Source organism: Rattus rattus, chromosome 7 (genome assembly GCF_011064425.1).
Source record: "Rattus rattus isolate New Zealand chromosome 7, Rrattus_CSIRO_v1, whole genome shotgun sequence".
Lineage (NCBI taxonomy): Eukaryota > Metazoa > Chordata > Mammalia > Rodentia > Muridae > Rattus > Rattus rattus.
The window spans coordinates 28626230-28654129 of record NC_046160.1 but is presented as its reverse complement, the minus strand read 5'-3'; the positions used below and the strand labels follow the sequence as shown (position 1 = coordinate 28654129).

The following is a 27900-nucleotide window of genomic DNA, read 5'->3' as shown; positions in this document are numbered from 1 at the left end:
CCCTCTGGGTGGATGCATGCAGGAAGCCCGGAGCTGCCTAGCAGGAGGAGGCTGGAAACACCGTCTGATCCTGGGGGCAGGGCCACCTCTGCTTACTTATGGGGCAGTGCTCCTCAAAGGCACTATGAGTGGAGTGGTGGGCAGGGCATGGCTCGTCCGCCCTCACTACATCACTCACTCTGCAGCAGCACACTATGCCTATTAACACCCGAGGGCATGCTAGCACCAAGGGAATCCAACACTACCCTTCCTAGCACCAAATTCATAGTCGTGGGTGTGCTGGCTGTGGCCCACAGGGACATTTACTGCTCCTGTGCTTCTAGCTATTTAGATGGAGCCTCTCTACAGGAAGGGAAACTGGGGCTCAGTGAAAGGGAACAACTCACAGAGCCACAGGGGCATCTCTTTTAATGGGGATGTGCCTTGCGGCCTCACTTACCACACCAAGGGGAGCAAGCTGCTTTCAACAGCAGGGCTTACGTACAGAATCGTACTTTTCTAAACAGGGAGCTGGGCGTACAAATGAACGTGTGTTGGGTAAGCATCCGTTTGCCATCTCGGCTACAGTTTGTGTGGGTGGGGTGGGACAGGGTATACGAATATCTTTGAAGTTCACCATTTCAGAGTTACTTAAAAATGGGGGAAAGAGAGGAAAAGTAGGACATCCCTCCTGCCCCCAAGCCCCCCCCCCCCCGCAGCACCAGTCACTTTGGTGCGGGTATCCTCTGCAGGGAACAGCTTGTTTCATTCACCTCGTCCCTGGTGCTTAGCTTCGGGCTGTTCACACAGCTACTACAGAAACGTTTGGGGGACCGGAAGATAGGATTCCGAAGTACGCAGGGACAGGGAGCTGGGCCGCGTCCCAGCCAGAGCTATCCCGACAATCCCAGGCCTTCCTGGAGTCTTGGGCGAGTGCTTGGTCCTTTAGGGGGCCTCAGTTTCCTCGTCTGTAAAACGGGGACTCTTGACGGCGCGCCACTGCTCCCGCAGGAGAGTGTGCGGTGCAGCGGGATGAACCGCCAGCTGCTGGGATGTCTGGATAGTGCGGGATGGGGGTCTGGCTCACCTGGAGGTGACGAGCACCGCCGGGGACTGCATATCGGCTGCGGTCTGGCGGACGGTCACGGGATCTGGCGTCCTGGGCGTCGCTGCGTCCCTGCCCCGCCCCGCTCCGGCGCAGCGCCACCTCCCCAGCCCTTGACCGCCCCCTGGTGGCAGCAGCTGTGCACATCGCAGCATCTGTGGTCTCGGAGGGGGCTTGTGCAGCTCAACCCTCCCTAGGTCCCCCATAGCCACCTCCTAAGCCTGGCACCTCATGCCATTTAATCCTACTACATGCTTAACCTCTAAGGCTACAGGAATCCAGCCGCTAGTTTTCGGGCTTCTCTCCTATGGCTAGCTACAAAAGCACTCTCTCCTCTCCCTGGGGCCATTTTCACTTACGCAGCCAATCATTCAGGCAACAGGAGTTTTCCCCTTTGGGACTCTGTCCCTTCGGGCTTGGGGGCTGTGCATTGAACACAACAAACCTCAGGCCTCTCTTTGTGGCTCTTCTCCTAAGGTTTCTTGTCCCCTCCATTATCTGCTCACTCGCGCGTCCTCCCTCTCCCTCCATCCCCTCCCTGCGTCCCGTCCCCCCCCCCCGCAACCCCTCCCCCCTGCACCTCCGGCGCCTCTCATACCTGTACTCTTAGCCTGACTTGCTTTTCGTTGAGGCCTTGGACATTTTCCTCTGTATGTCTCTGACTGAATGGATCCACTGGGAATAGACTCAATTCTCTATCCCACAATAATGAGAGTGGCAGTACCTGCTGTTGGCTGTCTCCTGCCAGTGGCCCAGGAGACTGGAACCAGAGCCAAGTGACAGGTACAAACTGCTGTCCCTTGCTCTCTCCAGTGATAAGTAGCTACAGGTGCTGGGCCACACCAGAAATACCAAGGGGACATATTATGTTCCCTCCTTTAGTGTGTGTGTGTGTGTGTGTGTGTGTGTGTGTACGTGCACACACGTGCGTGCCCACCATGGGCATGTATAGAGGTCAGAAGACAGCGCTATGGAGTCCATTCTCTCCTTTCATCTTTACACGGGTTATGGGGATTGAAATGTGGAGGTCAGGTTTGCATGACGTTATTTTCACTGTGGAGTCAGGCTCCATGGCCATGCTCTCTCAGGAGGTAGCATCTCAGCCCACTCAAACCCTATGTGCTTCAGTGAAGTAATTCCACAGTTAATTTTAAAAGTTGGAAAAATGACTTCAAACTTTGCCTCTTGAAACATATATATTCATGCACTTCGTTGTCAGTGTTTGGGATTTGTTTAGAGGCAAGCTAACAATAGCATGTTTTAAATTATTATTATTATTATTATTATTATTATCATTATTATTACCATCACACCATCATCATCACCACCACCATCACCATCATCACCACCACCACCACCACCATCATCATCATCACCACCACCATCATCATCATCAGTGTGTGTGTGTGTGTGTGTGTGTGTGTGTGTGTGTGTGTGTGCAGTTAACCCTGCACTTGTTAGATCAAGGACAACTTTCAGGAGTTGGTTTTCTCCTCCCACCATGGTTCTGGTGTGAAGATAGAAGGCTTGTGTAGAACATGTTTTTACTCACTGAGCCACCTCATAGGCATTAACACAGAGATTTAATGCACCCTCCCTCCTGTCCCATCCTAACCCCCCTCTCTCCTTCTTCCACCCTTCCCCCTCCTCCTCCGCCTCCTCCTCCCCTCCTCCTCCCCCTCCTCCTCCGCCTCCTCCTCCCTCCTCCTCCTCCTCCTCCTCCTCCTCCTCCTCCTCCTCCTCCTCCTCCTCCTCCTCCTCCTCCTCCTCCTCCTCCTCTTTTCCTCCATTGCAGAACAAGTAGAGTCAGAAAGGGCTTTGCGAAGGAGCAGTTTCCTAGAGAAACAAGATTTGGTAAACTAGGAATATCGTGTTGCAGTTCCAGAGACAAGGAAGGCATCAGTAGGGACTGAGCAGAGGAGGGAAGCAGGAGTCAGGGCGTGAAGTCCTCAGTGGGTTTGAACTTAGGACTTTGCACTGACGTTGGCCATCAGAGAACTGTGCACAAAGGAATATCCTGGAGACCCACGAGGTGGGCAGTGGTGTGGAGATGCATAGACTGTCGAGGAGCCCAGAATGGGGGAAACAGGGAAGGCTGCTGAGGTGCAGGCGTGAGAACGCCAGGAGATGGGGATTTGCGTGAACATGAGCAGACGAGTCAGACGCTGCTGTGTGGCTGAGCTGCAATTCTTCTCTTAACTTACTGTGCTTGCCTGCCACACACGAGGGCCTGAGTTTCATGCCAGTGCTGTGTAAATCCGTGGCCATGAGCCCAGCAGCACTCGGGAGGTCTGAAGGAAGGAGAAGCTGAAGTTCAAGGTTGTCCTCCATTCCACAGCCAGTTTGAGACCAAGTCAGCCTGAGGGCACAGGAGACCTTGTCCCCTTAGTGTGTGTGTGTGTGTGTGTGTGTAGAAATTAAGAAAAGATGCTGCTATGGTATGGTTTGGCTCATGTGAGTGGCTAGATGATGGACTCTTTTATGGCTAGACATTTGGAGGAGCCTGGGGTGGTAAAATGATCTGTTTTAGACAAGAAAGGTTTCAGGATGTTGGATATAGGGTCCAGTGAATCTATGGTCAGGACCTGGGGAGGTGAGATTTGGATGTGGGGTCCTAGGTGGAAAGGAGATAGTCTTTCCAGGTGACACCCCCCCCTCACTAGAGTCCCAAAGAGATATTTTGAGGAGCTCTAGGAAAGTAGAGACCGTAATGGGGACTTGCCATGAGACCCCAGGCTGTTAGCATGACTGTCACCAATATCTTTTGAGCTAATGAGCTGGGCTTTCTGGTGACTTGAGCTTGTCCTGTGCACTACAGGAAATTCAGTGCACCTGGTGCCTGTCAAGAGTACCCCAGGATTCCTGTGGAAGTGACCCGCTTCCTTGATAGCAATCCCATTTTCTGCTTCCATGGGTCCCACAGGCTTCAGTGCATAATTGTGTACAGCACCTGGAATGGTGGGGTCTGAATCTGATATTGTGTGCTTCCTGCTGAGGTCCACGGCTAAGGCCGTGGTAACAGAGACCATGCTATGCAAGATTTTCTTCTCTCCCATCTCAAGCCGAGGAGGACCCTCCATGTGTGCTTCCTTCAGAGGGAGTCAGGCCTCCAGGGTTGTACAGAGAGTGAGGGACACTCAGAGTCTGCAGGGGGATGTCTAAATGCTGGCCTAGTATCCTGGCATCCCCTTTGTTTCTAGCGGGATGGGTAGTCTGAGGACCTGCTCATTTTCTCTGTCCATTAACTGATGCTCCAGGAGTCCGTCGGCTCAACTCCAGGTGGTAAAGTGGGAGGGACTCCCACCTTTGCTGGTCATCCGGCCAATGTTCACCGACACAGCTCAGGCCTGGGGCTGCAGAAGTTGACTTGGTTTTGTCCAGTGGTGTTCACTGACCACTTGAGGATGCTTGGAGATTTCAATGAGAATGCAAGCTCTGGGGACATGAGGACAACTTGGTGATGGGGAGCACGAGTAACCGCTTGGAATAGGGAGCAGTGTACAAAGAACTCTTCCAGGAGGAGTTGGTACCATATCTAAGAAATGAAAAAGTGAATGTTCTTGTTCAGCTTTCTCTGTGAAGAAATGTGTCTAACAGAACCACAGCTGAGAGCAGCCAAAGCAATGGATGGAGACAAATGCATGGCGGGTGATGGAGGTCGGAAACCACCAGTTGTGCTTTGACTGTCACCTTCCCTTGTGGCTCAAAGGGGCCATGTGGCTTACTTCTGGAATACATATCGAAGCCTCTGCTGCTCTTTCAGAGGACCTGAGTTCTATTCCCAACTCTCACAGAAGATAGTCCACAACTGCCTGCAAGTCCAGCTCCAGAGGAACTGATGCTCTCTGAGCTCTTCTGGCTTTAGCAGGCAGACAGACAGACAGACAGACAGACAGATACACACACACACACACACACACAGAGAGAGAGAGAGAGAGAGAGAGAGAGAGAGAGAGAGAGAGAGAGAGAGAGAATATAGTCACACAAACACAAATAAAAAATAAACTTTTTTGGCTTTTTGAGACAGTTTTTTTCCCTGTGTAGCCCTGGCTGTTCTAGATCTTGCTTTGTAGACCATACTGGCCTCGAACTCACAGAGAACCTGCCTGTCTCTGCAAAGGGGGCACCACCATCCCCATCTCTAAAAATAAGTCATAAAAAAAAGTCCTGGGAGGGGTGTTGTATCACCAGGAGAAAACTCCTGTCTTCTTCTACCCAAAAAGAGTCTTAATGTTGGAGACAAAGACAGACATCTTGTGAGTGTGAGACCCAAACATGAGTTTGGAGCCAACGTGTTCAGGATGGAAGATCCTGAGATCTGATGGAACATGATTCCCGAAGCAGAGGAGTCAGATGGTTATATGGAAGAATTCACAATCCTGAGAGGAGAGAGAGAGGTAGGGGAAGAAGGAGGAGGAGGAAGAAGAGAGGAGGAGGAGGAGGAGGAGGAGGAGGAGGAGGAGGAGGAGGAGGAGGAGGGAAAGGGAGAGGAAAAGGCAGAGAGAAGAGGGAGACTCTGTTTTTAAAAAGCAACAAAGATCACCTCTCATTTAATGGCAGACATGACTGCCAACAATGCAGTAGAGCCCTCAGAACTGTGTTGTTGGGGCACATGGGTTTGGGAATAGCATCTCAGGGAACACTGTTAGTATGGGGAGAAACCAAGATATTGCTGTTCCTGGAGATGGAAATGTCGAGTGTGATCTTTTAGTTAAAGTCATTTCTGTACTTAGACTAGTTTATATGCGTGGCTCAATTTTACAATTCAATTCCAGTTGTGAATATGACGCTTGCTGGTTTCAACGATGTAATGGTACTTAGAGATGAATTCCCTATCCAATCTCTGTCAAGATGCATGCATTCCCATAATATGCTTATTGTGACTACATTTTCTGTAGTCATTTGATTCACCTGAAATTAATGTGGCCTTATATCATAAAAACGAATTGTGTAGGTGTACTGTTCTCTGTGGAACAGCTTCAGGATAACTTCTACAGACAGATTTCCCAGAGGTCTTTGCCTGGTGGTCCCAAGATCTGAGTCAGTTTGCCTATTCAATGGATCTGTTGCAGGAATCAGGAGACTTACTGGGTCCCAGTTAGCTTAAAGTTTCATCTGAGACTGGCACCTACATTCTGGTGTCGCCATCTAGTTCTCATCTGCAGGCTCTGGGTCTTCCAGTCCCATCTCCCCAGATCTCAGTTAACGTTGTCCCTGTACTGGTGTGCTTCTCTGTTACTATGATTCTAGTTGTGTTACTAGTATCTACTTGCAACATAGTATCTACTAGTAACATAGTTACTAGTCATGAGGTTTCATGACTAAAAGCAACTATAAGAGGTGCAGTCTTGCTCAGTTTGCTTTCTTACACAATCCAGGAACACCTGTTCAGGAGTAGCAATGCCCACAGTAGCCAGGACCCTCCCATATCAATCATTAACCAAGAAAATGTCCCTCAGACATGCTTGCCAGCCAGTTTTATAGAGGCAACTCCTCCCTTGAGATTCCCCTTCCCAGGTGGCTGTATGTGTCAAGTTAGCAAACACGAGCCAGCGTAATCCCCTTCATCTTTGTGTATCTAGAACAGAAACCCTGAGTTCTTTGACCACAGTTGGAGGAATGGGTGTTCCAAATTACAGCCCAATGGCAGCTTTGATTCTAAAAGTCCTTGTTTTTGTTTTTGCTTTTTAATCTTCGATGCTGTCTTAGTTACTGCTCTATTGCTGTGAAGAGACACCATGACCAAAGCAACTCATAAACTCATAAAAGAAAGCATTTAATTGAGAGCTTGCTTACAGTTTTAGTTTTAGTCCATTGTCACTATGGTAGAAAGCAGACATGGCACTGGAGCAGTAGCTGAGAGCTTTACATCCTGATCGCAGGTAACAGGCAGAGACAGAGCAGAGAGAGAGAGAGAGAGAGAGAGAGAGAGAGAGAGAGAGAGAGAGAGGAAGAAAGAGGGGAGGGGGAGGAGAGAGAGAGACATGGGCTTTTGAAATCTCAAACCCCACCCCCAGTGACACACCTCTTCCAACAAGACCACACCTCCTCCAACCAGACCACACCTCTTCCAACAAGACCACACCTCCTCCAACCAGACCACACCTCTTCCAACAAGACCACACCCACTTCCATTTAAAGAGGCAGAGGATGTTAGGCTTTGTTTGGAGAGACAGTGGCTCATCATGCAGCCTAGGCTGGCTGTAAGGTCAAAATCGCTTTGCTCTCTGAATGCTGGGATTTTGCATAGAGGTCAACTCTGACAAGGTCAAAAAGGAAGTTCCTAGTAATGGTGGTTTGAAGCCAAGTTCCTTTCCCATACTGTAGTGTTTTGTTTTTTTTATTTGTTTTAAGTTCACTTGATGTGGTCAGTTTAATAGTCACTGGCTTAAGCAACCAGGTGCTGTTACATATTGTGGCCAGCAGATGGCACTATCTACAAGTCTTCTGCAGTTTGTCCCGAATAGGAGGCACTGAAATGTACCCCAAGGAAGGCCTCTGGGAAAGAAGCTACTCTTCTATCTTCTCCCATTACCTCTCCTCCCCTCCCCCACCGGGTGGTCTGGGCCACAGAGCAGACCACGCCCAGAGGCCTGGGGCCAAGGCTTTTGAGGACCCCAGCGTGAATACCAGAGCCGTTGCTGGGGGCAACCTGTGCAGCCTAGTTATAGGTTAAGCATGGGAAATTCCTGCAGTTTGAAGAAGGCTGACCCTGGGCATACACCGATGCTGTGCCAGAACGTTCTGGAATTCTTATTTCTGCTGTTCCAGATCTTTCTGGAAGAGACTCGTGAAGCTTTCCTAGGGGCTGAGTAGAGGAGTTCATGTCATCAGAAGAGAAAGAAGAGGCAAATAGACGTTTCTACAGGTTATGTCTCCGGGATCTAAACTAGTACCTTGCTTCTCCAGACAGAGGACATACTCCTGGTCCGTCTGTCATGGTTCCTCCACCTTTCTTTGCTCCCAGTCTCACTATAGCGAGCAGAAGGCAAAGCCAGGTAGAGTGAGTGGCTTGCAGCCAGAGGTTAAACGGGTGTGGCTTGAGTTCAGGTCTCTTGGTTTCTAGAGCACACATCGAGTCTTTTAGGTTTGTGAAGCTGCAAGGACCCAGAGCCCTTGACAGTGGCCTCCAGAGGACAGAGAGCTTCCTGTCACTCCTCATTTCATTCACTAGTACCCTGAGCAGAGCAGAACCAGCACATGCTGGACCTCAGTGAAGGGCAAAGGGTCAGCCAGACACAGAGACAGCTGTGGTGCCAAGTTATAGGCTCCATGTCACCACTCTCTGCTGCAGGACTTGGCTTCCTCTTGTGGATCATGTGGGCTGTACAGCAGTTCACTTCTAAGGGACCTCTTGTTCCCTTCTCAGCACACATATCTGGGTGTGGCTGGACGACCATTAAGGCCGAGCCACTGGCTACAGGCAGCTTGGGTTTCTTTAAGTTCCAGTACCCAGAAGCCATCACGACACCCCTTGCGATAGGATTTAAGACCAGATTTCAAAGAAGCATGATCCTCGGTCATAGCAAACTCCCTACAGTCAGGGCGAGTTTGAAAACCACTTTGGAAGCTCTCATGGGTGCAGTCGACAAGAACTGCTTTCCAGTCCGTCATGGAGAAGGCTGCCTGGATTATGCAAATGCAACTTGGGACTGGCATGGGAAGTTGGTCTAAACTAAGAAGGTTCTGTGGCTGAAGCAGGGGCTTTGTGCTCACAATAAGCCATAGTTTCTGCAGGGGCAATAGACAGGGAACTTACCCCATGGAGAATACTTGGAGATAAAAATGCAGAACCCTTCCCACCTGAGAGTGCTGGGGCTAATCATCAAAGACAGGAAACAAAGGTGAAGACTACTTCCTGTCTTGTTTGTTCCCCACCATCCCTGAACTCTGCCACCTGCCACTGGGATGCTGTAGCCACTTTCCAGTGAGTAGTTCTGGGGCAAAGCCAAGGACAGGCACTAAGCCAGTGGCAGAGCACACCTCCAAAGTCTTCTGGCTGGGATCTCAGCTGCTGAAAGCTCCCTACACCAAAGATGGGCCCTCAAGCATGCCTGGGCTAGATTTGGGATTGTGGATTTAAGAGGGGCCATCTACTCAAAGGAGGGTTTGAGCTACGCACGGGGAAGGGTGAAGGGCTGAGGGAATTCTCTGACTTTCTTTTTCTCTGACTTCTGAATTTTCACCCTGGATTGGCACGGGCCTTGGAAGCCCTGGGCAAGGGAGACAGAGACCTGGAGGACAGGTGAACCCTGCTCTTTACCCTCCAGGCTGTTTCCCAAGCACAGTGAATTAGTTCCTAGTTCCTGGTGGGGGCAGATAGGAGAGTCCACTGGGGAGTTCTCTCAACCTTCCCCAGGAACTTAGGGTCACTTTCTTTGCTGAGAAGATTCCAGAGAGGGTCATGGAGGATATTAGGAGACCAGAGCCCTTTATAGTCTCACCTCCTTAGGGTAGTGGAAGCCAACATCTGAGCCAGGACACTTTGTTACTCAAGATTGTGCTACTTATCACTTGACCCCAGGCAAAGTGTTAACATCTTTGTGACTGAACTTAAAAAAAAAAAAGATAAGCTAATCCCTAACACAGGATGAAGCACTGGGAGGGGGAGAGGTGGCACAGGGCATGTAAAGCAATGGGCAGGTGACAAGTGGCAAGTGTCACTTAAGCAGAAGGAAGAGGGAAGGAAACAGGCAGACCTCCAACACCCCCATGCCTTCCTCTTTCGGGTCTCCACTTCAGTGCGGTCTCTGCTGACAAAAAGACCTCTCCCATCAAGGTGCTCAGAACACCCTTGAAGGTATGCTAGTAATACACACTTGTGTGTTACTGGCTATTATTGTTTCTGCACACCCTGGCTCTCCATGAGTTTGTCTTGTGTGTTGATGAATTTGTAACACGGGGAAGAGTGTCTAGCAACGAGAGGTTGCTACAAGAAGAAATGAGTGGAGACGGATGGGTGGATGAATGGGTCTGGACCAAGAAGTACAAAGGACAAGGTCACAGCGTGCTTTACTCACAGCAGGTTGTGCTGAACGTCCCGCACCTTCCTTCTGAGAGAAGGAATGGGGAGGAAGGAATCTGCAGGCTCAGGTGTCTCCCAGGCATAGGTCTGAAGTGGAAGCCTTTTCCGCCCACGCTCACAGGGTGCTATGACCACACCGATAACCACACTGGCATCAGAGCACTACTCCGTGACTCTGCTGCCCAGCCTCTGGGTTTATGGCTGCACACGAACATATCAGTAGCCTCCTGCCTTTTGCCCTGCAGACCTTGAAGAAATATGATGTCCCCGCCCCCCGCCACCGGAGGGCAGATTGAAGGTCACCACTTTGGTTGCACATTCGAACCCTGAAACCTGCTTTGCGTTGAAATCCGCTAGTCCCTGTCCGGCTGCCTTCCTAATTCATTAAGCCCTTTAAGATTTCAGCTCCCGCTTTGGCTCAAGATGCCCTCTCAAAGCTTTTGCTTTCCGACAGTCGGTCTGTGACCATCTGTCCCTCCAGCCGCTCATCCTTCGTCACAGATCCTCTCCCTTGCTCTGGCCTCCCACTGTTATCTTCAGAGGGCTGTGGAGGGGAGGGGGTGGTATCCAAATGTGTAGGTAATATCCCTAGTAGCTCCCTCATGAGCGTCCATCGAGGGGGCGCACAGGGGGAAAGCTGGATGGGAGGGGCCCAGGCTTGTCTTGGCCCGGGTCTGGCATCGCTCGCACTCGCAAGATCGCGGGGAGGGCGGTGTTTCTCCGTAGAGGAGTGGGGAGGAGGCTGGGCGGTACGCTCGACGCCCCATCTTCCAGCCAAGGAGATCTCTGAGGTCTTGGGGCGGGGAGGGGGTGTCGCAGTGCCTCAGGGAGGGGAGGCGGGGCACCGCGTTGTGGCGGGAGCCTGGGGCGGATGGCCTTCACTTGGCAAGGACAGGGACCCGGCGTTACAGCGAGGGGAGGCGGCTCCTACCCTGCATTGCTCGATAGGCCTGAGTTGGGGGGCTCAGCGCTACAGGTCGAGCGTTCAGCAGGGGGCGCTGCTCTGAGCGCTGGGCGGGGGTGGGGTGGGAGAGGAGGGGGGCAGCGGCTTGCTGCGCACACTTCCCCCATTATTAAACACTATGTTCAAAAGGCGTCGGGGGACTTCCCGGAGCCGCGGAGCCCGTGTCGCGCGGCCGGCCGGCCCACGGAGCCCATGGACCTGAGCGCTGCCGCCGCGCTGTGTCTCTGGCTGCTGAGCGCTTGCCGTCCCCGCGACGGGCTGGAAGCTGCCGCGGTGCTCCGAGCGGCGGGAGCAGGACCAGCCTGGAGCCCGGGGGGCGGCGGCGGCGGGCGGACCCTCGCCCCAGCTCCAGGCCCTTCAGCTCTCCAGGCCGCTGCGGTTCCCGGTCCCCGCGCTGTGCGCCGCGCCGCGGGCTCCGGCTTCAGGAACGGCTCGGTGGTGCCACACCACTTCATGATGTCGCTTTACCGGAGCCTGGCGGGGAGGGCTCCTGCCGCGGCAACTTCAGGGCACGGCCGCGTGGACACGATCACCGGCTTCACAGACCAAGCAAATCAAGGTACTTTACGCGTCTTCTGCGCACCAGCCCATCCCGTCTGCTCCTGGCCTGAGACGAGCCGGGGGAGGCAAACTTCTGCTCCGTTCGACCCTGAGCTATGGTCCCTATAGCTATCCTCAGGTGTTAGAGAGAAAAAGTCATCTTCGAAGTCATCGTACACGAACCTCTAAGCCTGGACTATGGTGCCGGTCATGGCTTGGTCTCCGAGGGCTGAGGGAGTTGGGATTGCTTTTTAGAACAGGAGACTGGCAGGTTCCCCTCAAGCAGAGCGGAGTTCAAGATCCGCTTCTTGGGGAAGGGTAGCTTCGGGCTTGGAGCCCTGGGAGAAGAAAGAAAGGCAAGAGTTGGGGCCTCTGAGTTCCCGCCAAGAGGGGCTAGCAGTGATGGTAGCTCCTTATTTCCAGCGATGGGGGGAGACTGGGGACTATACACAAACAGAAGCTCAGGGGAATTCAGGGTAGAGAAGCTGGTATCCGATTAAAGTAAATGGCCTTTCTTGGTATCAGGAGGGCCCTTCTCAGGCCGGTCACTTGGGGTGGATGGTGGTTTGTGTACGGGAAGAGAGTTTGGGTGCCTGTGCTCTGCGGCAGTAGGCCCCAGCAGCCAGAGTCCAGAACCTCGGTTGTGTGGGGAGGAAAGGGATGCCCGGAGCTCAAGCATCACGTCTTACCCTGTGTTGGGCCCTCTAAAGGTAGGATGTGGGTGGGGTTGTGGGGTAGTTGCAGTGTGTGTGTGTGTGTGTGTGTGTGTGTGTGTGTGTGTGTGTGTGTGTCATCTGGCTTTTATTAATCTCCATTGAAGTCATTAAAGCAGACAGATAGGGAAAATTTAACTAATTTCAGGCGGAAATGCAAGTCATTTTGGCCTTAATTCTGCCCAGCCAAAGATCTAGCTTGGAAATCAGGAGGGAGAGGAAGGCAAGGAGGGCTGGGAAGTAAGGCTCGGCAGCCTTTGGCAGTCTGCGGGCCTTTGATACCAGCGTGGGAAAACAGGCTGTGGCCGCCACCCATCGCTCATCTCAGAAACCCAGCACACAGCATGTATGCACAGACAGCTTGGCTTCCAGACGTAGAAGTCTCAGGTCCCGAATGTCCTATGGGACCCTTAGGCCCAGCATGCATTTCCCAGGGGTCTGCCGTGGCACTCCGCACTGACTGGTGGGATTCTTAGAGGAAACGCCAATCTGAGTACACAGCATCAGGGAAAACTCCTAACCTGTCGCTACATAGGATGCTCCCAAACTGCAGATGGTGAGAGAATGGAAAGGGGCCTAAGGTAGCAGGTTATAAAACCAGCTAAATCCTTCCGTGTAGCTCTGCTCGACCAGCAAGACTCAAAGGCGGGCCACCTTTCCTCCCTCCCTTTCTGGGGGAGGTAGCGAGGCCTAGGAAGCAGGATGAGGTGGAGGCCGCAGAGAAGGGTGTTTGGGGGGAAAGCAGGGGCTGGGAATACAGCTCAGGACCTCTGTGTAGCTTGTTACCACCAGCTTCAGTTTCGAACAGTTTCACTACACCCAGACCGTAGTCTTAAAACTGGCCATGGTTGGCGAACAAATCCCAAAGGTGGGGGGAGTTTGCTTGGTCTCTCCGATGGGGCAAAACGAAACCATATGACCCCCTTCAAAGGCAACGCCTTATCTGCTCTTTGGTGGAATTTAAACTTTTTTTTTTTTTTGCCTGAGTCCACCCCAAAAGAAAAAGGGCCCATGACCAGAAATAAAACCCCGAGCCCGAAATAAATCACACTAGAGCAAGAGAATAAGCAAGCCTCCTCTAATCTCTCCGTGAAGCTTCTCTGTGTCCCACTGTCTTTTCTTTTCCTCTTGGTGGCCGCGGGTGCACCAGAAGGAGCCAAGAATGGGGTTGACGAGGGCGACCAACAATGAAAGCTCACTGAGGACTTGGGAGAACCTGTCGCTAACCTGGCTGAAGGGACAGGGTGGGCTGGAGCGGAGGGTGTCTATGTCGCGGTTCTTATGCGTTCCGTTTTTGGACAATTCTCAGGGCCCAACTTGCACGGAAAACCGTGGTCAGTGACGGTGTCTAGGCTGGGTCAGGAGAAGAAAAGGAGCCAACGGGAAAAGTGTTTTTAGGGAATGAAAAGTTTTTGTACAGGCAGAAGTACTTGCAGCTCTCTGGGGGCGCACAGCTCAGCCATAAGGGGGCATTTGCCACGCAAAGCAAATTCTTGGGAAAGCCCGTGAACGCTTTCTGTTGGGCCCCTTGACCAAGCTCAGGTCACCCCTGCCCAGAAGATTGGCCTACCGTTTCAGTAAACGTTAAGACGTTGAAGCAGGCAGCAGATCTAAAGATTAAGCCCTATTTTTTTGTTCCTGAGGTGCTGTGGTGCGCTCTTGGGGCCCACAGTTCAGCTTTTCGGCGTGTGTATCTGTGGCTGTCGCGGTGGTCAAAGAATCAAAGCTTCAGGTGTAGGCGACAAGAAAGAATCCCTTTTCCCTGGGGCCAGATTGACAGCATCCCTGCGGGAACCCAGATGCGGGAACACTTGTCCGTTCCTCTGATCCTTTCTGGGTCGCATTATGTATCAAGGACAGCCAAACCAAATGAAGCCAAGCCGTCCCCTCTATTGCTGCGTGTGACTTGACCCTCACCCTGCTCTTTCTGTTTCTGTCTTTCCCCGTAGAGGAATCGGCGGCCGAGCCAGGCCAGAGCTTCTTATTCGACGTATCCAGCCTCTCGGACTCCGACGAGGTGGTGAATGCCGAGCTGCGCGTGCTGCGCCGGAGGTCTCCGGAGCCAGACAGGGACAGTGCGACTCTCCTTCCGCTGCTGCTGCTGTCCACGTGCTCGGACGAGGCCCGCACAGCTCACTTGCTGCACTCGCGGGCCGCCGAGCCCCTGGACAGCGCGCGCTGGGAAGCGTTCGACGTGACGGACGCGGTGCAGAGTCACCGCCGCTGGCCGCGCACCTCCCGCAAGTTCTGCCTGGTGCTGCGCGCGGTGACGGGCGCCGAGAGCAGCCCGCTGGCCCTGAGAAGACTGGGCTTCGGCTGGCCTGGCGGTGGCGACGGCGGCGGCACGGCAACCGAGGAGCGAGCGCTGTTGGTGATCTCCTCCCGCACGCACAGGAAAGAGAGTCTATTCCGGGAGATCCGCGCCCAGACCCGCGCTCTCCGGGCCGCCGCAGAGCTGCCACCAGATCCAGGACCAGGGGCTGGATCTCGGAAAGCCACCCCGGGCGGTCGCAGGCGGCGGCGGACCGCGCTGGCTGGGACTCGGGGAGCGCAGGGAAGCGGTGGCGGCGGTGGGGGCGGCGGCGGCGGCGGCGGTGGCGCAGGCAGGGGCCACGGGCGCAGAGGCCGGAGCCGCTGCAGTCGCAAGCCACTGCACGTGGACTTTAAGGAGCTGGGCTGGGACGACTGGATCATCGCGCCATTAGACTACGAGGCATACCACTGCGAGGGCGTTTGCGACTTTCCTCTGCGCTCGCACCTGGAGCCTACCAACCACGCCATCATCCAGACGCTGCTCAACTCCATGGCGCCGGATGCGGCGCCAGCCTCCTGCTGCGTGCCCGCACGTCTCAGCCCCATCAGCATCCTCTACATCGACGCCGCCAACAACGTGGTCTACAAGCAGTACGAGGACATGGTGGTAGAGGCCTGCGGCTGCAGGTAGCATGAGGTCTGGGGAGGGTTTTGCTGCCCAGGACCCTAGCTGAAGAGCGTGTGTCACCAGGCCCGAGGGACGGCGGACTATGTTCTCTGCCAGCAGAGGAGAGCACACAGTTAACACTCACATTTACACACTCCTTCACTCGCGCACATGTTTACTGTGGATGCCAGGCGCTGAAAGCCTTGGACAGAGATAGTATGCAGCGACCTGATGTCATAGCCGTGTTCGTTTGCTGACGTTGATACAAACCTCTGTCCCTCTCCCCAGAGTGTTTATGAAGGGTGTCTGTGTTTATGTTGCGGTAATTGGCACTAAATCCAAGTAGAAACGGGTTAGCATTGGATTCTCCTCTTATTTGGAGGCGGTGTGGCTCTGCTAGGTGGCTGGATTCCTGACACTGGACGTGGAGTTCCACTGTGGGGCTGTAATACCCAGATTCTCTTGGGGGGTGGGCATTGGGAATCTTCAAAAAGGACCCGCTGGGGGTCGCAAGGAGGCGCACATCTCCTAGCCACGTCTCACGTGGTACTGTCTCAGTTTTGAAAAGGAAGCTTTATGCCAACGAATGGGTTGTGCTGCAAAAGCCAAGACCGACTTAAAAACATCAATTCCAATTAGGAATGATCGGGAAAGTAGGAAGAACAGCTTTCTCCTGAGGATGTGTGTGAAATGGAGGAGACAGGTGAGGAATAGGATAGGATCTGCCAGGTTTAGAAGCGTCTAGAAGGCAGTAGCAGGAGGAGGATAGAGCAGTGACTGTACAAGGGGTAGTGGAGGATTGTGCCAAGAGGATTTCCTAAGAGGCTGGAAACGGCTGTCTGTCAGGGAGTCAGTGTCCCAGGGCCACCAGCTTCAGCTTCTCACCTTCAGAATTCAAGCGCATTTGTCAGGTAGGCACAGTCCCTTCCAAAAGACAATGAGTGCTTGTGCTTGGCTTCCCTTTGTTAGCACATCTGTGGTGGCCTGTGTGTGCCTTGTGCCTTTGACTGTGTTTCTTGCTTTTTTTTTTTTTTTTTTTTTTTTTTTTTTTTTTTTTTTTTTTGGCAGTGTGACAGTGATGAGGGGGAGTGAAGCCACACAAATGCCTTTGTCAGACCTAAACACACAGTCTGGATCTGCAGGGTGGGAAGAATCGGGTCCTTGCTCCTAGATGGTGGAATGAGTGGGTTGCAGGCCTGTCTCCCAGCTCCAGAATTTTTGTTCTGCAGAGGCATTTGATTTCTTGGTACCGGTTCATCCTTTGGGGCCTCCTGTCAATGGCTGGGGAAACAGAAACAAGCTGGGCTGCACCTGTCAGAGGGCTCAGAGGACCTCTCTAACATTACTCTAGGTTTTCTAATTTAGGCTTTGGGAGAGGAGTTAATTCTGCACTTGTCTTGAATGCCAAGGCCCAGGGCAGTTTACAGGTATTTTATTTTAGTTCTTAGTGGATACTCCTGAGAGACAGGAAGGATGAGAATTTAGATTCAGTGAATTTTATATTTAAGAGTCACATCTGAGTCCTTTTCATTCCCCCCATGTATAATTTATTCTTTAAATGAAGATTTCTCTCCTTTTAGAATGTGAACTTATTGACTGGGGATCTCTGTAATCGGAAAACACAACACTTTCATCATTTTTTTTTTCTTTTTCACAAAGTGGCTACTCTTGATACAATTTCTTTCTTCCTTCTTTTCTTTCTTTCTTTCTTTCTTTCTTTTTCTTTTCTTTTTTCTTTTTTTGTCGCCTGGGCAGAGATGTGCATCCAGATTTCTGGATTCTGCCAGGGAAACCCCCCTCTTCTGTTTAAGATGATTTAATAGTGGCCGTTCTCGTGTCACAATGGAGAATAAAATGCTTGAAAAGCTAAAAGCTGTATTAGAAAGTTTAGAAAAAAAATCAATGAACATTTACAGTTGACTATTATTTTTTTGAGAAAAACTTAGAGTGTTTACTACTTTTGTATAGAAGCAAACATTTTAATACTTTTTTTGTGACTAGGCCAAACAACTTTTGGGGGAAAATAACTTGATTTAGCTTGGTTGTTATACAGTAGGGAAATATCCATTAGCCCTGCCCCCTTTTAACTTGATGACCTCTTTCTAACAAGACATATTGCATGTGATGTTTTGAGAGTGGGTTTTTCCCTGTGTTGAGGTTGTACCCACAAGAGGGTCCTGTCCTTAGAATGGTCAACATTGTCGTCTGCCTCTGAGCCTCTCCTCCTGTGCTCTTTGTTTGCTGAATGATGGGAACTTCTCCCAGGTTTCCCTTGAACCTTTGTAGAACTATCCCTAGCAACAGTGCCCTTCTTCTGGTTCTATTTCCTATGGCCATCTTCTAGAGGATGCATTTTGTGACCACAAAAGGGCTAACCGCATGTGGGGCAGATGGGATGTGGTTAAACTAGCTTGCCAAAAGGCGGAGAAAGACTGCTGCCTGCACAGTTGGGAACACTCTTCATCATCTGCCTGTCACCTAGGGTTTAGTGGGGCTGGGTGACCAGGACAAACTCAGCTGAAATCCTTGGTTGGATGCTGTGGTCAGCACAGACTATGTCTGTTAGGGTGTCCCCTCATCCTCAGCCTGAGATCACCAAAATCTTCCTGCTGAAGTAAACAGAATTCTCCATGTTGCTGGGGAACAGTTACTTGAGATAACCTGAACCACTACTTCAAGTGAGTGGAGACTGACAGTCCCAGCTCAGGAAGCAGGGGCAGGCCAGCTGGGCCTACAGGCTTGCCAGACACTAAGCTGGTCTGGTTTGCTGCTTGAAGCCATAATTTATGGATTAAAGTAACTCCTCCATTGGCAGGAAAGCGTTTTCAGGATTCCTAGACTCTGGCCTTGTGGGATTTGGGGTTACCAAGCAGCTGGGCTGGACCTTTGCAGAGAGGGTGGTCGGTTACTTAATCTTATTGTGAGGAAAAATGGCTGGATCTGTGCTGGGCCGTGTAGTGTTCATGCTCGGCCTTTGCCCACTTTCCTGGCATTTCCATGCTCAAGCGGCATGGGGTAACAAGCTTGTGCATTGTGGGTGGTAGCGCTGCCGAAGGTCAGCGGATCTGTCTGTCCCATGCTGATCTTCCCTGACAATCATCATGGTGTCAGCAGGGACAGAAGCTGGATGTGAGTCCTGAAGGGAGCCTGGGCATGCTCTGGATACCAATCCTACAGGTCCCCACCTCACCAGCTACTTACAGGTCCTCACCTCACCAGCTACTCCCACTCAAGGCAACACAAGTGTGACCATAGATTTCATTTCTTCTTAAATTAGGGTATCCAGAACATTCTTTCCAAGAGCATCTTGTGCCCCAAGAGGCTCGCTCCTCCTTTGAGTCTACCTTGAAAAGGCAGTAGAAAGTAGAGGACACACTGCCTTGATGGTTCCCCAGAGAGTGTCCTCTTGGGGCCCACACATAGGGAGGCAGGGCCCTTTCCAATGGACTCAGCACAGGGGCCTCAGCAAGTGGGTTGAGAGGATAGGGGTCTGGAGGATGGAGGTCTGAAAGCAGCTTTCTGTCAGGGAGCCGTGGGTCTCCATTTCCCTTTTGTAAGTGTCAGGGGTGGGAAGGGAAGAAAGAATGTGGATAAGATGTCGAAGTTGTTACCCAATTTGAGGAGTGGGTGAGACATCACTAGATCTCCATAGGGTGGTCAGCTGATGTCTCTGGTTAGCCTTAGAATGAAGGCCTCTCTATACCCAGGAGTCAGCTCTCTTCATAGTGTAGCCTGGACTCACCTTGTAGGAGACCATGCAGGCATCAGGTCTCTACAGGTGCCTCTCTTGAGAGACATCTGAGACGCTCAGTCATGGGCGGTCATCTCCCTGCCTAGATCTTCAGCATCTGTCCCTTACATGACAACTGCTCCAGTCCCAAGGTTCCAAGATTCTTCTTAGAAAGTTGTCCAGACACTCCAAGACAAATAATCCTCGCCACAGCCGCGTCACCAGAGTTCTGAGAGTGTGGGCTTGTGCACGTCTCTCATCTCATCTGAATGCTGGAGCTTAGCAAACACTGCTTCAGTTTTCTACCCAGGGTGGGGCAGGTGCAGGAGAGGCCAGGATCTGGGGCCTGGGGTTTGGCTCCCCAACAGCCAGGCGCTGCTCTGTGCCCCCTGGTTGGAGAGTGTGCTTGTGTTCACATTGAGTCACATCCAGGCTGAGCTTGCCAGGCGACTTTTTGAAAATGGTGGCAGAGTCGAGCATTAAGAAACACTAAATGGGAAGAGTTCAGAAGAGGTTTATTTAGATCCTCCCTCCCCACCAGCTCTGCTTTTTGTAGCAGATCCCTTTGCAGCTTTAGGCTGAAGCCAAGTTTTTTCTCCCCCACCCTTTTTTTTGGGCCAGAGCTAAGGACAGCACAAAGGGGTACCCCAAGTGGGGCAGTGGTGAGGGAACTGTTCTTAAGAGGACCAAATCCCAGGCTGCCATGAGCTCTCTTGAGTCAGCTGCTGTGAGCTCTGAGATCATCCAGGGACTGAGAGATGCTCTGCTTCTGACGTGCACACATCCATCTTAACGGAGCCCTGCTGCCCGTGCTGTGCTTGCAGACAGCGTACAACTTGGCTGTAGACCTCCAGCCAGGCAGAACCGGGGATGGTGCCTCCTGGCAGCAGTGGCCGTCATTACAACAAAGTGTAAGTCAGCATGGGCAGTGGAAGGTGTGAGGTCACTGAAGATCGGGTCTGCATTTCAAGGCTCTCTTGCTACTGTCAGTCAGACGATGTACTCTCTTAGCAGCAAACCTGTTCACCTGGCAATGGTCCTGTTCAGTGCTGAGCTTACAGGCCTCCTCCAGCATCTGTGAGGCAAACACAGGACTGGTTTCTTTCACATGCATCCCTTTCAATGGTAAGAGGGCTGTGGCAACCACAGACACTTCCTGAGACTCATTTCTGTGTTTGGTGTGAAGGTGTGAGAAGCACATTTTGCTCCATCAGGTGAAGTCCCTTCCAGAGTGGAAACGCTGCTTTTAGAGGGAGTGGCGAGAGAGAATCTGTAGCTCAGAATTTCTTATCCCTTTTGGTGGATACTGAAATAAGCTGCCTAAAGAAATCAGAAAAGACTGAATGCCAAACCCAGGCACCGTGAGTGCTGTGCTACAAACGTCCAGAACAAGGTCAGCTATTTTGTTTTTGCTCGCTGTTTTGCTATTATTTGAATGGTGGTGGCTGGAGATGTGACCAGGCAGGAGGTAGGCATGGAGTTGTCTTCTTGTAGTCATGTAGTGCTCCATCTGACCAGCACTGGAATCCACCATCCCTAGTTCCAATGTCTAGCGATGGGATGAGATGCCATGTTTTATATCTAGGGCCCTCAGACTCTCTGCTGTCAGTTTCCAGAACTGTCTGGCCCGTCTAGCATGTGTACATGGTGGACCAAAACAAGAGTTGTGGGAAAGGTGTTGCAGAAGTCCTGCTGAGTTAGAAGCAAATGGGAATTGATCCCTCCAAAGCCCACAATCTCAACTCCCTTGGTGTGTGCGTGTGTGCGTGTGTGCGTGTGTGCGTGTGTGCGTGTGTGCGTGTGTGCGTGTGTGTGTGTGTCCATGCCTGCAAGCTACTCATTCGAAGCAATAGCGTATAACCTGTCCCTACTTAGACAGTTAGTACTTCTAGACCCCTGTGATGGCCTGTCTCCTTTAAGACAACTCATGTGGGCAATAGGAAACCCTTACAGGATTTCTCAGTGGATCAAGTCTGCAAGGCAGTGACAAGATGTTCTGGGGTTAGATGTGGGGGACTTTCCCTGAGGCAGGAGTGAAGTCCTAGATTCCTTCCGTGGTGCAGCAGCCTTTTGCTTTGAGGACTGTGGGATGGCTTGAGGAATGGGCCTTACTTTTGGAGCCAGCCTGTCAGAGTCATACAGAGTCAACCAATCTGCACTGTGTATAACCGATGATCCAGTTTGGTGAGAAGGTTCAGCATGCAACATGCTTCCAGGCTGGGCAACCGGCTAGTGTTCCAAGCTGGGAACTGAGACTCTCTTGAGAGGAATTTCTCTGGCATTCTCCACCTCTGATAAATCACAGACTAAATAGAGCACCCTTAGGGTCCTTTTATTTTTGCATTTCACATTATATGATAGGACAAACAGCTTTTATGTTTTTGGGTTCTTGGATAAAGTCATCATGAGGTCTTTTAGTTGGGAATTTTTGTTTTTGTTTTTTTTCTCACTCCAAATGAGCAGTTGATGCAATAAAAACAAAAAATAGGGTTTACCACAGTCTGTGACTTGCCCTTTTAGCGGATGAGGTAAGCAGTTCTGGGAAGTTTGGGATATGTTTTCATCCTGCCTTATGTATAAATAAAGAAGTAGATCCTTCCAGTCCTCTCCCTGGGGAGGTTGTTGCTGAATCCTGAACCTGCTCGTGGCATGATGCTGTGTAAGCAGGTCCTGGGTGGGCGGTGGAATGCGGCACACACGGTGAGTGGCCCGCAGCTTAAAAAGTAAATTTAATCTGATTCCCGATACTGTTATTTTAAGGAAATGGCAAAGCTGGAGCGATGTAATGCCACCAAAGCTCAGTTCCACGCTGTTCCCTCAGCGGCTAAAGACAGAATTAATTAGTTTCAGGGGAAGTAGCTTTCATTTTGCAATGACACCTACTGTTCCTCAGGAGGTGAAGCAGGCGCTGGGAGGGAGAGGTTTTTAAAACCCAAAATCTCCTTGTTGGCAATCTTCCAGCTCGGATTTGGCCAGAGCAGAGCTCTGCAGCTTGCGGGCTACAGTTGAGCATCTGCCTGCTGTCCAGACTGGCCACTCGGGCGGTCCCCAATGACACTGTGCAATGCTGTTGTGACCAGACTAGCTAGCAGAGAACCAACCCTTGGAGGGCGGGCGTGAATCCATGTGTATATGTATTCTCGAATTTAAGTAGGTTGTACATATTGAAATGTAAATGACCTGTAAAACAGCAAGCTATTTTTTCTTAACCATTACATAGCAGTATATATTTGCTAAACAGCTTGTATGCCCATCATTCACCACTTTAATATTTTGTACAGACAGACAGTCGATTAAATATTTTATTCATAAAGCTGCTTCTGACTGGTGTTTGGAGATGGAGGTTTGGACCACTGCCGTCCAGCCTACTAAGTCTACTTCTGCTCTGCTTTGGAGAGCAGCAGCCAAGTGACTTGCTCAAAATGGGTAGCTACATGGTAGGCCTGGCCCTGTGTTAGTCTGGTTGACCATGGTGCCCTCAAGCAAGAGGGTCTCAATGTGGTATCAATGATCAGGAGCCCTGAGCACAGCGCCGTCACTGTGAAACTGCTGAGGTCCCTAGGCATAGCCCTGCATCCCATGAGGTTCGCCGAGTGGCCCTGGGCTCAGGGGAGAAGAGTGCAAAATGCTATAGAAAAGGGTTTTCTCTCCAAGAGATGAGCACCACAGCTTGTAAGGAGTGACCAGTCATTCAAAAGCACAGCTGGAAGGGACAGACCTTTGGCTCTTGCATATCCCAGGCTGCTGAGGATCTGTCCCACTACAGAAAGCATGGGTCCTCCTGCTTTGGAGGCTGCATGGCCTAGCCTCTAAAAGAAGTGTCAAGGCATAAAGGCCAGTTGAGTGGCTTCCTCTTTGAGACCAAGCGCATATCTCAGAGGATCAAGTCTTACAGAAATCTGACAGGCCAGCCTGGCTTTGTTCTCTGCATAGCTCCTTAGTTGCTTCAGCTCCTCTCCCTGGCAGCCTATAGTGTGCTCTCTTAGCTCGTCTGCCTGTCTTCTTCCCACATCTGAAGAAGGCTACTTCATTTGTTCTCTGTTTTTGATCACTGAGAGCAGCAGGTGTGAGAGCTGACAGACCTGGCCCTCATGAAGGACTCGTGACCAATATGACCTTTAGGGATATGGGACCCCATTGCTATGACCCACCTTTTTGTCAGTAACAAGCAGCACCTGCCCAGTTTGGAGTCAATGTTCCTCTAGAATGTTGATGGTCTCGGTGGTCGTTTCCCTCCTATCAAAGATAGATCTCGAGACTCTCTTTGTGCTCTTAATTTCGTTATCAAACACATTTTTCTCTTATTGAGAGAATATCTATCTTCTTAACTAAATACTCTGGCAGGTATGATAAATGTACCCTAAGACCCTTCCAATGGAAAGGTGTAAAACCTTGTCATGCACTGTTCATTACACTCGTAGGCTAAAATTTCAGTTTTTCATTGTCCACATGGCCGACTCCAGCATGCTGTGCAGGGGCTCCCACATTCACAAGAGAAAGGGCGGCACTTGTTGGGAGAAAGTCAGGGCATTTGAAATTGTATCCAACTTCCCAAACACTGTGTGAACAGGTCTAAAAGGCTCTTCGGTGGCTGACACTGAGAAGGCCAAGTTCGACTTCTGCTCCCTCCCTGACTCTGCTGTGCACAGTCCGCCCCTGGTGGCATTCATTTCCGAGCAGGGGTGAAGGTGTCCTCACTGCTGTTTCACTGGGGACGGGGGACTCTGTGGTCACAGATGCACAGGGCTCATGTATCCTGGAACCTACGCTCATCTGGTCAGAAGGATCAGCAGTCTGGGGAGAGACTCGTCCGCTGGGATATGTCACCACTGCTGACTTCGGTGGGGCTGTGGGTGTCTGCCGAGTCCTAATCACATGCAGGTGTACAGTGATGGCTGGCAGGAGGGGGCCCAGATGTTCTGCAAAGCTTGAGCTGGGTAGATTTGCAGAGGTGGGAATCTAGTCCCTCTGTGAGGGAGGGAGACCTTGCAGGTGCACCCACACCCTGTGACTCTAATGGACGCCCAGTCAGGGGTCACATTCCCATCCCCGGAGAAGAGGGATTTTCCCATAGACATACCCAGGAAAAGAAATCCAGCCCACTGTGGGGAGGTCAGAACAAACCCTTCACCAGAATGTTTGAGGAATGCAATACAAAATGAGAGCGTTCTACTCGGCTCGGCCATTGTCCTGTGCGCTGTTGCTGTAATTCCCATTCGGGGAGCTCTGCAGGGTTCACGCTCAGTAACTAATAAGCCACATATTTGGTAGTTGCCAATACCTAAGCCTCAAAGTTTTCTAATTATAGAAGAAGAGAAACAACTTTCGTAGTCATATCAGATGAGGTGGCTACAGGAGTAGTGGCCTTGTTTTGTAGTTCGTGCCTCAGAGTGAAAGGTTGTCCTTGAATTTACTCTGCTCAGGAAACACACACACACACACACACACACACACACACACACACGGCTCTGTCCAACACTTCCATTGACATCCCTAGTTTGAGGATGCAAAGCTCCTCAAATGTGACTTTCTGACAGTCTGTCTGTCTGAGGACCTGTATTCTGTGAAAGCTTTCCTGCTAGGCGTGGAAAAGACTTTCACTAACTTAGATAACCAAATTTATACTGCATTCCAGTGGCTGGCCCTGTTCTCTGGTAAGTGATTATTGCAACTCCAGTCCACCTTCTAGAACTCTCCTCTGAAGGGCATGGAGGAGGGAGGATTGTAGGGGCCAGGAGAAGTGGGCTCTGCTCCTGCAGTAGTGATGCTAAGAGGGTCATGACTAGTCTTCCGGGGTGGACTGGCAAGAGGGAGTTAAATGGGTGCTCAGGAGCTAGAAGCAGTTGGTATTTTTGGGGCCAGGTCTCAGGTTGGGCATGATTGAAACTTGAGGCAGGGATTCTTAAGAGCAAGCTGTTGTGCAGACCAGTTTCTGCGTTAGGCAGAGTATCAGGTGTCCAGAGGCTTGGCACAGTGTATCTTTGATAGACCAGCACGTGGGTTTTTCTCCTCCCTAAATATTGCCTGATGGAACTTTTGTCTCTGTTTGCAGGGTTGTAGTTTTCAGTCTTTTACAAGCCTCACGTATGACCTACCACCTCCTTTCTCTTCTGCCTAAGTGGGGAAGGGGCTCACTTGGCCTTTATGTGACTCCTTTCCAGTCCTGCTCCTGCAAGCTTGCCCACTGGGGCCTCCAGGAGGCAGCACAGTGTAGTAGAAAGAAGGGGACAAAGCCCTGGCCTAAACTAGGATCTCGGCTCCTGTCACCTACTAGCTATGAGCTAGGTTTTTAGTTTATTTTAATCATGTGCATTTGTTTGTGTGTATGTGCACTTGACTGCAGCTTCTTAGACAGGCCAGAGGAATAAGATCTCCTGCAGCCGAAGCTATTGATCATTGTGAGCAGCGCCACGGGAGTGCTGGGAACCGAACTCAGGGCCCTGCAAGAGTGGTTGAGTGCTTATCCACTAAGCCATCTTTCCAAACCCAGCAGCTATGCCATTATGAGTGACACAGGGCACTTTGTACCCCAGGTTATTTGAACACTGGGCAAGCCAGAGCCTCCAAGGACTTGGAAGTCTGTGTGAGACAGCACAGGGGATAACTTACCTGGACTTAGTCTCTTTATGCCAAACTGATCCAAATCCTGCCTGCTCTTCTTGGGCAAAGGTCTCCCTCTTCTTCCCCTGGAAGCTTCGCCTCAGAACTATAGCACACCATGTTCTCTACAGCCAGACACCGTGTTCTCCATGACCAGGGTGCCTCATGCTGCCCGGGTGTCACCTGGAGCTGGCAGAGACCCTACTAATGCTTCCCAGCTGCTCTCCACATGGACCAGTGTGATTGATCACTTACCTCCATCTATGGGACACAGGTAGGAGTCACAGCCCACGAGACAGCACCAAAGACACACATGAGAGCTTTTCTGTCCTCGTTAGACGAGCTTTGCTCACACCCGTGGAGAAGTACTTGTTCGCACAGCATGCTTAGCTTTAATGATTGACCTCTCCTTAAGCCACACCCCTAAGTGGAGGAGCCCAAGTGTATCCTCTCTTCTGTGCATCTTTTCTAAGCTCACTCTGAGAGCATCCTAGGCTGTGTGTGTGGAGACTGTCTAACCCAGGCCATAAGAGCATCCTAGGCTGTGTGTGTATGGAGACTGTCTAACCCAGGCCAGACGGCTGAGCGAGGTTAGTATGTCACAGCGGAATAGGAGTAAGGTCCGGAAGCTTGGAGACCCCAAGTGTCCTTACAACCTGGGTGACAGCATAGGTACCGCTACTTCACTGGTGAGACTGCAGGAGGCTGCCAGTCTCTCCCCTTAGGAGCTTTTAGGGCAGGCTGGCCAGACACTTTGCTGACTGCTACATGCATGAACTCATTGTTTTGTAACGAACAAAACATCTTTGATCTCCCCAAGCAAACCAACAAAGAACAAAAACCCCAACCAGGCTGGTATTACCCCAGCTTCATAGGTGAGCAGTTAAGAGGCTCAGGGTGGGAAGGACTCTTTCTAGGGCTTCTCTGTAGACCAGGTGGTTCTTCAACTCATGGAGATCTGGGCTCTGGCCTCTTTCTCCCTGGTGTTGGGATCAAAGACGCTGAGAGGACCATGGATGTGCGCCTGCGTGAGTTGCCTCAGGAGGTTCTTTCATGGCTCGAGACAGACTAGGAATCACCATTGGGCCTGGATCAGGTTCGGATGCTTTTCACCCAGCATTAGACATCTTTATAATAAGTGCCATGAAGATCACAGTGACCATCATGTGGTTAACTGGGCCATAAGGCAAAGCTCCTCGAAAGTGGGTCTCAGCCACTCCTTATCTATTTTTGTCTTTTGCCCTCTCTTCTTATGTTTCCGACGGGGTCTTGCCACGTACTTCAAGATGGTCTCAAAGCACATTTCTGGTGCCTGGGGAGGCCAGAAGAGGGTGTTACTCTCCTCTGAAACAGGAGTTACAGATTGTTGTGAGCGGACATGTGGGTTCTAGGAATTGGGGTGTGGGTGCTGTCCTCTGGAAGAGTAGCTGGTACTCTTAACCACTGAACCACCTTTCCAGATGCTCTGAGTAATTCTCAAAGGTCCCTGTCCTAAAACCCGGTTCTTTCCTCTTCCAAAAGTGCAGTGACAGAAGCACATTTAATAGCTGAGTGCAGCCCAGGCAAACTGCTTATCCTGTATCCTTGCCTACAGCACAGAAACCAGACCAGACACAGCAGTGACTGCGGGTGAGAAATTTATTATAAAATATTGTTTGGTGATTAGGTGAGGAATAGGAATGAGGAACCAGGGCCTTTTAAACAGGATTTGGGAAACAAAGAGTAATGTAAAATAATTTCTAAGAGAGAGCTACGAATGCTACTCTTTTGTTCCACTAGGTCTGATTTACCAGGATTTGTTTCTATGCACTGATTCCCACTACTGATCAAGCCTGTTCTATAAGCCGGGCACTCAGAGCAAGAATCCTGGCTTCCCAGGTCAGCTCTGCAGGAGGCCTCCTCGTGCAGACACAGTAAGGACCCTCACGGTGTCTTCCTGGACTGAGAGCACTCCTTGTCTGGAGAAGCTGAGCTCCTATGCGGAAGCCATGCCGAGCGATGAGAACTCCTCTCTCACCACTGGGCTGGCAGCACACCAGAGCCAAATCTTTCATCAGTGCCTTAGGTCTCTGAGAGGAAGGACCATCTCACTGCCCTTGAGGAATGATACTGTTATGAGAGCTTTTTTTCTACAAGAAAATGGAATGCTTCCAACTAACTGTTCGACTGTTCCTACAGACGGCTGGGGTTAACTGGCCTCCGAGATCTCAGGATTGAGTCAGTTAAGGTAAGGCCGCATAGCTGTTCCGTGTGTTTGGAGGATGCACCCCTCCGCTTCTCAGTCAGGAATATGCTTCTCTACTCGACTTTGATGCTTTCAGAAG

General features: G+C 51.2%; 2 protein-coding genes across 3 annotated transcripts in view; one reads left to right on the top strand and one right to left on the bottom strand.

Annotated features, from left to right (window-relative positions):
- Window positions 1-1147, bottom strand: part of Hs1bp3 (HCLS1 binding protein 3) — a 30872-nt gene extending 29725 nt beyond the window's left edge. Inside the window, exon 1 of the mRNA XM_032909191.1 lies at window positions 1067-1147. Within this exon, the coding sequence (XP_032765082.1) occupies window positions 1067-1098 (32 nt within the window). The 5' untranslated portion in view covers window positions 1099-1147. The remainder of the gene's footprint in view (window positions 1-1066) is intronic.
- Window positions 1148-11250: 10103 nt separating this feature from the next.
- Gdf7 (growth differentiation factor 7) lies at window positions 11251-15565 on the top strand. 2 transcript variants are annotated; one of them, XM_032908671.1, is made up of 2 exons: window positions 11251-11632; window positions 14297-15565. In XM_032908671.1, exons 1-2 carry the CDS (start codon window positions 11266-11268, stop codon window positions 15268-15270), a joined length of 1341 nt encoding a protein of 446 aa, XP_032764562.1. In that variant the 5' UTR covers window positions 11251-11265; the 3' UTR covers window positions 15271-15565. The 2 variants fall into 2 exon arrangements, with proteins under 2 accessions (XP_032764562.1, XP_032764560.1); XM_032908669.1 differs by having other exon boundaries at window positions 11266-11632; window positions 14276-15559.
- The last annotated feature ends 12335 nt before the right edge of the window (window positions 15566-27900 follow it).